This window comes from Mus caroli, chromosome 13 (genome assembly GCF_900094665.2).
Source record: "Mus caroli chromosome 13, CAROLI_EIJ_v1.1, whole genome shotgun sequence".
Lineage (NCBI taxonomy): Eukaryota > Metazoa > Chordata > Mammalia > Rodentia > Muridae > Mus > Mus caroli.
Genome location: NC_034582.1, coordinates 8,744,759 through 8,754,397, shown reverse-complemented (window position 1 = coordinate 8,754,397; position 9,639 = coordinate 8,744,759). Strand labels below are relative to the sequence as shown.

Genomic DNA, 9,639 nt, shown 5'->3' with positions numbered 1-9,639 from the left:
ACAAGGGGCCTTTCCCCCTTGATCACTAATTGAGAAAATGCCTTACAGTTGGATCTCATGGAGGCATTTCCTCAACTGAAGNTCCTTTCTCTGTGATAACTCCAGCTGTGTCAAGTTGACACAAAACTAGCCAGTACATATCCTTATCCAGTTTTCTTTTCTTAGGCTGTCATTGGTTACCTTATGGAGCAACTTGGAAATCATTCCCTCTTCTTCAGGTTGTATTCAGTCTGTATTACAGATGGGTTCTTTTTAGTTTTCATGACTCTTGGTACTGAACCTTGGGCATACTAGGAGAGTGTCTGTTGGCCTATACTCTACCAGTCCCACCTTACCTTGGTGAATGTCAAATGTTTTGAAAATGCTGTAGACATTTTTGTGTTTCATTTGGAGACATGGTTAAATCCCTGGGAACTATTTTATTCTTTCTTATTTCTCTTTTGAAGTTTTTCAGTACATTTAATCAAGAACTAATTTATTGCCATTTCTGCGTTCTCGGATGCTCTTTGACCGTCAGTTTTTCACTCTGACTGTGTAAAGCAGGAACCACTTTCACTGACCCTTTTTGAGCCACAGTACCCATTCCTTCTGATACTGATTGGACTCTAGGGGACTCTGTGAATCTCCAGGGTTCTCTGTCTTCTCAACTCCCTTTCTGTAATTGGTCTTGCAAATTCTAGTAACCTTCTATTCTCCCACTGCCCTCCCTCCCAATTTAAGAAGTCCGATGAGCTGTGTCTGTGTCCCTTGAAAACTGTCCCCTCCCTGGGCAGGAAATTTATGCCATCACAGCTTTAATGGTTGTTTGTTTCCTGCCTTTTGGTGATCGCTGTAGTTCTTTGACAGAGAGAAAGCCTTGAGTGCTGCCTCTGCTTCCATGGTTTTTCACCCAGATGTTGACTTTTTGGATCATGGCTCTTTTTTTTTTTTTCTTTTTCTTTTTCTTTTGATCTGGAATCTGAAGTCTGTGGTTAATTTCCAAAGACAAGCACTGTAGTACTTTGATAAACTTGTTCAAAGAGTTGGTTTTAATTTAAAGAGAACTTTAAAATGTAAAATACAAAACCCCAGTTTTGATCTTCAGCATCACATATACCAGATGCAGTGGTACATGTCTGTGATCCCAGCATTCAGGAGTTCAAGAATAGCATTGGCTCTGCAGCCCATTCTAGACTAACCTGGCATTAGTAATGATGGCATTACTGAGGAGAACAACCAACAATAGGCAAAAGCTAAGCTTGCCTGTGGTGAGAATTAAAAGAAAAAAAAAACAGTAATACATTGCATTTGTTGATTGTGTGAGTTTTTTTTTCTGCAAAAACCAGTAGATGTTGAAAGAATTTGGCGATTCTAAGTCTACATAGTTTCTCTTGCAACATGGCTGCAGATTGGTAGCCTTGCGCCACAAATAGTACTGCAGTACCTGTTGGCAGCAGTTACTAAATTGGGATATAAACTTAACTGGGGGGACCCTATCCTCTCAGATGTCTTGGGCACCTAATGCTGTATTCAGCTTATAGCAGGTGGTTGTTACATGATTGATTTGAAATTTCAGCCCTCTGCTCCCATGGCTCTGGCTTTACTTCCTTGGGTGACATAATTTCTAGGGAACGGCTAAGCAGGTCTGGTGAATCAGAGAGCAGAAGTGCAGCACTGCGGGGAGAAATGGAAATGTAAGGAGAAACTGGCCACCGGCTTGTCATTGTCAGCTCTCTGAATTTATGGCTGGCAGGTGAGTACTAGACGCTTCCTGCTTTGGCTTGGTTCCTGACATTTTGATACAGTTGGTTTAAGTTATATGCCTTGAGTCCTTCAGGTGAGGGTGAGAAGCCAAGAAAGAGGGTATTCAGGGGGTTTTAAACGGAGGGAGAAAGAATGGAATGGGAGGGTGGAGAGAAGACTGAGGATTAGGAGAGGGTAAGATGAATAAAGAGAGGACAAAGAAGGAGGGAGACACTTTAGAGGAACTGAAAATAGGGAAGGAGGAAGGAGGTGAACAGGGAGTAGAGGAGAGGTGGAGAGGCAGAGAGGCAGACAGAGAACTGAAGAGGAGGAAAAGAGGAGAAGAGAAAGACAAATAGAAGAGGAGGAGTGGGCAGGAGAAGGAGGAGGGGAGGGGAAAGGGGCGGAGGAGTGTGAGTGTGTGTGTGTGTGTGTGTGTGTGAGAGAGAGAGAGAGAGAGAGAGAAAGAGAGAGGGAGAGAGGAGTGGGAGTGGGGGAGGAAAAGGAAGGATGAGGGAGATTTTTCAGCTAACTTGTGGACACACGGAAAACATGACTTTGCAGCGGGTCTTTGGAACGCGTGTGTACGCTATGAGAGGTGGGACCAGATCCATAGGTATCCTCTCCTTAGTTCTAGGCTTCCAACCCTCCTCCAACCCTCCCTATTTTCCTCTGGGTTGCTGTCCGAGGTGCCCCTAGGTCATCCCTGGAAGCCAGCAGAGAGGAGGGGTGGGCGGAGTCAAGGCAGTGGAACCTGAGCGGGGCTCTCCAGCCAGCCAACCACACGTGTTGGAGACGGGGAGTAGGTGGGGCCGGCAGCACGTGACTCTCAGCGGGCTATTAATCCGCGCGGCGCTGCCTGCCGGCGTGCTGGTACTTCACCGGAGACTCCGCGCCCAGGCGTGCCGCCCCAGGAACCGCGAGAAGGTCACCGCAGCCCGCCGCCTTTCCATCCATCCATCCATCCATCCATCCATCCATCCATCCATCCATCCATCCATCTATCCATCCATCCATCCATTTCTCCGTCCGTCTGTCCATACCTCGCGCTGCGCTCGCTTCCCAGCCGCCCCAGCCACCCAGCGCCATGAATCAGATAGAGCCCGGCGTGCAGTACAACTATGTCTACGACGAAGATGAGTATATGATCCAGGAGGAGGAGTGGGACCGCGACCTGCTCCTCGACCCGGCCTGGGAGAAGCAGCAGAGGAAGGTCAGCAGGGTCCCTCACGCATGTCTGTGCCTGGGTCGTTGTGGGGTGGGGGCGTCTCTGGCTGTGGCCACTAGAAGAGGCCCCCTGGTGGAGGCTCTTGTTCCCCCAGCCTCCCACCCCACCATCAGAAAGGACAGCACACCCAGAGATAGGCAGGACACTTGGTGTGTGTGTGTGTGTGTGTGTGTGTGTGTAAAAGTTAACATAAGTTGGAAAACGAATGATGTTCAAAATTCAAAAGACTGTTAGACTAGTTGGAAAACAAATGATGTTCAAAATTCAAAAGACTGTTAGACTAGAATCTGAGAGTCTCAGCTCTCCTTTTGCCATGACCTTGCCCTAAAGTTATTTTGTGACAGACCCTGCTGTCTTCATTTGCCCCAAGACTGTCTCCTCACTAAGACACAAAATGAAAACCCACTCTATCTCAACTTCCCTAGGTCTGGCCCAAAGATAATTCGAAAACTACTTATTAAACATGTTAGGCTCCTTAGAGAGGGATGCTGTAGAACCCTAGACATTCACCTACAAAGTAAAAATTATTTCACACTCTATTTATAGTTCATTGAGGTAAGCACACAGGGATGAAGGAGACAGCCAGCTTCCAAGAGCTCCCTCCCCATCTTGGTGCTCTATGGGGCCTAATGGAACATTCCATTATTCAGGGTTTCTTCTTGATCCTCTTGGCTAAAACAAATAGGGGTGCTCACCAGGAGGCTAAGTTCCACCTCAGTTTGACTGGGCACAGAGCCTGGGTGGTTAGGCAAGTCAACAGACTAACTCAACATTCTGACAAAAGCCAGTTCCCCAAGCCAGTGCCTTATGCCTTATCTTCTTACTTTTTCTGGGCAAGAGCAAGGTGGATTTCCCTTCTAAGAGCCTACTGTTAGGTGGATGCTAAGTGTGAGTGTAAGTGCGCATGGGAGTTTCCATAGCTGCTCCTTTGAGTGATTGTGTGTCAGTAAGTGTATAATGTTGGAAATCTACGGTGATGAAAACAAGAAAGAAAAAGGCTTCGTGCTTGCATTCATTATCAAATAACCACGCACTACTTTTATATCAGTATTTCTCTTTTCTTGTCTACTCTCTCTTAAATTCTCAGTAGCAGCTCTGTCCCTGCTGCTGCTATAACCCTCTGATGATGATGCTTTTCCACCCCCACCTTGCTTCCCGAGGTGTCTGCCATCACTACCTTTCTTGGGAACAAGGGATAGAGACTGATACATTTAGAAATAGAGTCTAATTAAAGGGCTTACCAAGAGGGATGCCCATGGCCCTGAGGGTTATACTTGTGCCATCTGGATGTAACCACTTGGTAAGAAGTTGAAGAGTGGTTTAATTATAGCAACGAGTGTCTCGTTTCTTTTTAAACATTTTCTCAACAAGTTTGATTACTTTTTCTTTTTCATGGATTAAAAAAGATCTCTGCTTCTGTGTTTTTGCTTTGAAGATTGTTCATGTCTTATGGAAAACAATAATGTAGATTAGGAATGGAACAAGATTACCCATCATTTTTGAAAGCCAAAATCTGAGTCTAGAAGTTTCTGTTGATTCTAAGAAAATACAGTACAAAGAAGGTATAGACATCCTCAGTTTCTGAGGCCATGTCTTTACTCTTTGTGAGATATCTAATTTAAAAAACATATTTGCAGGGCTGGAGAGATGGCTCAGTGGTTAAGAGCACTGAAGCTCTTACAGAGGTCCTGAGTTCAATTCCCAGCAACCACATGGTGGCTCACAACCATCTAATGACCTCTTCTGGTGTGTCTGAAGGCAGCTAAGTGTACTCATATAAATGAATGAATAAATGAATATATAAATATATTTTTTAAAAAAACAACATATTTGCAATACTTTTGTGTAAGTGGCATTGTCCTAATTTTTTTAGGATTCCTCTATGACCAATTATTACAATTATTAGTACCACATGAAGTATGTTATTCAAGAGCTGAAATTTGAATTGACCCAGTTTAAAAAATGCTGAAAAGTATAAAACGATCATTCTTTTTTTTCTCCCTAAAGATAAGTTGAGCTGAATGTAGCATCACATGTTCATAATCTCAGCACACAAGAGGCTGGGCCAGGAGGATTGCAGCAAGTGGAGGCCAGCCTGGAACACACATTATTTAAAAAGAAAGAAAGAAAGAAAGAAAGAAGAAAAATAAGATAGCTTAGGTGTTAGAGATGCCAGGGGAAGCTAAGCCCCAGCTTCCCAGAACACAGACCTGAGCGGATGTGCCCACAGCCCTTTCCACTTTTGGTAGAGAATCTACTGCAGTCAGTGAAATTGTGTGGAACCATGAGCTCAGTGCACCCAGAGAAGTGGCCTCTATATTTGTCCTATGAGCCACTGTTGGAACCCGGAATGGACAAGATGCCATTGTTTCTATTGTGGGCCACCTTCTCTGCACTTGCCATTTCAGTGATATGCCGGGTATGTGATCTGTCAACAGATGCTGGTGGCTCTCGGTGACGTTGGTGGCATGCTAATGGATGTGGTGCCTAATTATACCCACAGTTCTGAGGCTTGGGACTGTGGTAATCCCTCCCTGCCCCTGGTGTGGAATGCTCTGCTGCAGAAGGCCTCAGGAACAGTAGAGTGCTTTTTATAAAGGTCACTCGAGAGATGTTAGACTTAGGGTGTGTGTGTGTGTGTGTGTGTGTGTGTGTGTGTGTGTGTGTGTGCTGGCACCCCCACATTATCCGCAGGGCCATATTGGGTCCCTGAGGTAGGCTCTACATGATCTATAAAGAAGATTGTGTTTTAAATTTAACTACAACTCAAGGAGAGGTGAACAGATCCTGTAGTGTCAGAGATGGAATATTTAAAATAGTAATGAAGGCTAGGAGTGTAGCTCAATTGGTAGAGTATCTATCATCTAGAAGGTCCTAGGTTCGATCCCCAGTGTTACATAGGTGAGTGTAGTGGTCTATGTCTATGATCCCAGTACACGGGAGGTGGAGAAAAGAGGATCAGAAGTTCAAGGTCATCCTTAGCTGCAAACAGGAAACAGTAATAGATCAGGTTTATATCTGGAATTAGAGAGAAACTTTACTATACAGCACAGTTTAGGGATTCTCATATCCATGGTAAGTTAAGCTGCTTCTAGGGGCTGTCAAAACCTTTAACACTGATGGTCTCCCATGGGAGTCTAGAAACAGGCTTTCTCTGGATCAAGGAGTGTGCTCAGCCTTAACCCTTCCCTGGGGAAGCCTAGGCAGATGGAGACTTGTCATAGCAGCAATCTTGAGGGAACCTGTGGCTTCATACCTGCTAGGCAAGTGCTCTCTCACTGAGCTACATCCCCAGCTGTGAAATGTACGATTGTCTGAGTTTTTTCTCAGGGAGGAAAGGAACTAATCGTTTGGACAAATGAACAAGCTTGTGGATTTTCATAGACTCAGGAGACCCTGATGGTCCTCAGCTTGGTTCTTTCTTTCTGTTGAACGTCAGTTGAGTCCCTGTATCTTTCAAACCCCAATGTGTTCATGTATGAGACAAAGATTAAAATTCTTCCATTCATCATTGGCTTGTGCCCCAGTCGAGACCTTAAACTGAGTTAGGGTGAAGGAGATCTATATGCAGTACAGTAAACCACAGCGTTGAATACTACTGCCAGCCTTGTAAGGCGATGCTTGGGAAGTTTGCCAGTTGGTCTGATAGTCATCACACTCTACTTAAACTTGGGAGGGAGAGTGAAGTACAAGAGTCAATCCTTGGCGATTGGGATGTGCTATTTCTGATAGTAGTAAAATATATGCAACATGAGCTGGGCAGAAAACTCAGAGCACTTGCTTAGTATGAGCAAAACTCTAGGTTCTATCCCCAGCACCACACATACACATAACACACATATGTATACACACAGACATACATATATACACACATATACATATACACACAGATATACACACAGATATACACATATACTTGTACACACATACATACATATACACAAATACATATACACACATACATACACACATATACACACATACATATATACACATACATACACATATACACATATATACATGTATGCACATACATAAATATATACATGCATACATGCATTTGTACACATAAACACATATATACACATACGTGCACACACACACATACATACTCATACATATATACATACACATTCCCCCATGCATGTGCATACATGCCCCCGTACTCAGACAAACACAAACCCAGAATAAAATATATATAATATAAATAAGCCACCTTATTTTCACATTTATTTGCTTAAAACATACCACTTTAACTAATTTTAAAAATTGAACATTTATTGTATATGTATAGGCACATATATACCATGGCTGTGCATGCTATGAATATTAGAGGATGACTGGTGGAGTCAGTTCTCTGCTTTCATGATATAGATTATGGGGATCTAACTCAGGTTATCAGGCTTAGAGACAAGGACTTTTACCCACTGAACCATGTCACTGGCCCCCAGCTTTTACAGTTTTAAGGACACAATTCCGAGGTGTTCTGTACATACACATTACTATTACACACTATTAACTGCCAAGCCTTTCCTATCATTTCATCCAGAAATGCTCAGCCTTTCTATGCCTGCTTCCCATGTTCCCTTTCCCTGGAGTTCTTTTAAAGATTAGGTTTGCATGTGTGAATATTTAGGACATAATAATTGTTTAATATCAAACGTTGGACGCTCATCTAAAGCTTGACTCACAGGAAGTGAACTGAGGACAATCATTGCAGATGGAGAGAAAGAAGCTGAAGAGTTTACAGAAGGGTAGGAGATGAACTGGGCTGCGCTGCAGGCATTACTGTTAGCTGAGTGGAGAAGGGAGAGAATCTGCCCTTTTGAGTGGGGGAAATGGTAGGAAGCCCTGTTGTGGGTTTTGGAGGAGAGATAAGGAGGGGACAATCAGTGGAATTTTACCCAGCTCTTTACCATTACGAGGCAGTTTCTCTCCAGTATTTCATGGAGAGCTCCTCCCCAACAGGGAACAACTTCAGGGGTAAACATGCAGAGAGGGGTCGGAAACAAGGGGGCCACAGCAACTTGGTCATCGAAGTCTAGCTGTGTATTCTTGAGCTCATTGTATGAGGAAGTGCGAAGGCAGACACGCTTCCATAGCTGAAGATGCCCAGACAAATGTAGACAAAAGACTGGAGAGGAAAAATGGGGTCATATGGATGGTAGCAGTCCTCCGGTGCCAGGGTGATTGTGGACTTCATTCTTTTGGCGACAGAGCTTCCAAGGTCTGAACTAGGAGGAGTCTTGCATCCACAAGTGTCCTGTTTCCGGGTTGATTCAGGTTGGGAGGGTCTGAGGTGGAGGCCGGCCATGGGACCACAGGGCTGTAGAATGGTGAGGGCTAGAATGGGTAAATGGATACATAATCTTGGAAGGTATTTAATGGATACATTGTCTTGGAAGGTGTCCACTAGAGAGACAGGAGGAGGGATGTTAGAAAGGACATCATAACCACCGGAACAGTGGTAGGCTGTTGAACGAATCTCCTTAAGCAGATGTGATCTTCCCAGTGAGTCTTGCTGCACCTACGTCTGGAGACAGGCACCGACAGTAGCTGCATCTAATGAAGAGCGTCTCGTTAGCAACCAGAAGACTGTCTAGATGGGAAGCTACTTACAGCATGTATCAAATTCTGTACAGGGCATGGACAGCTGTGCTCAAAGGGGCTAGCCCCCATGTCTAGGAAGGAGAAATTTGTAGTCTAACATGGCCAAGGAATGGTTTGGGAGTGGAAGGATAAAGAGGTGAGGACAGGATCTTATGAGAAGTTTAGGAAGCTCACACACCCCACCTAAAGGAAGGGTTGTTACAATTACAACCTGAGAGGTAAACCTAGTTTACCTGAGAGGTTCTAAGATGTCCCAGTTCACTGTTTTGTTTGTTTGTTTTTGCATTAAAAAAAACATTCATTGGGAATAGGATGTGCTCTGTCCTTTCAGTCAGATTCACCAAAAAACGTGAGCCCCAAATACGGTTTCCTATGCATGTGGGAGGAGGAAGAGAAATCTTAACTGGGAACCTCAATTAACTCAGCATCAGAGAGCTGTCAGAAAGCCCTGCAGTTGGTTGCTGCAGCTAGGAGACACCCACGGAAAAGGCGAAGGCTGGAGTGGGCGGGGAGCCACCGTGCCTTGCAGAGGAGTTGGTATGGAACCCGTTGGAGGATAGTCAGAACTCTGCCTCCGTTTCCCTGGGAACGGGACTAGTTCTTCCAGAAAGAAGAGAAAGCAAACTGTGGGGAGGTAAATTTAAATGCTACGCTCTGCCGATTTCAAAGACAGGAGCTGTACAGTGCAGGAAGGTGCCCTTGTGTGTGTTTAGCTCGTGCAGGTGTGCTTGGGTGTGCGTGTCTGGGGAGCAGTTAATATTAGATTTCTTCTCAAGTCTTTTTGCACCTTATATTTTGAGACATGGTCTTTCATCAGTGAGAGACCTGAAGCTTACTGATTTAGCTAGAGTGCCTGGCCTGTACCAAAGACCCTCCAGCCTCAGCATCCCCAGTACTGGTTTTACAGACACGTGCCTCTGCAACTGACTTTTCATGTATATGCTGGGCACCTGAACTCAGATCCTCATGTTCAAGCAGCAAGCTCTTTACTGTACTGAGCCCTCTTGCCAGCCCTAGAATGTGGTCTTTCCAGAGAACCCACAGGAAAGTTTTAGTATAGTTGTGTGTGTGTGTGTGTG

General features: G+C 44.6%; 1 protein-coding gene across 1 annotated transcript in view; it reads left to right on the top strand.

The window, feature by feature from the left end:
• The first annotated feature begins 2,591 nt into the window (after positions 1–2,591).
• Positions 2,592–9,639, top strand: part of Actn2 (actinin alpha 2) — a 70,929-nt gene continuing 63,881 nt past the window's right edge. The window contains exon 1 of the mRNA XM_021180915.2: positions 2,592–2,935. Coding sequence (XP_021036574.1) covers positions 2,810–2,935 — 126 coding nt within the window. The 5' untranslated portion in view covers positions 2,592–2,809. The remainder of the gene's footprint in view (positions 2,936–9,639) is intronic.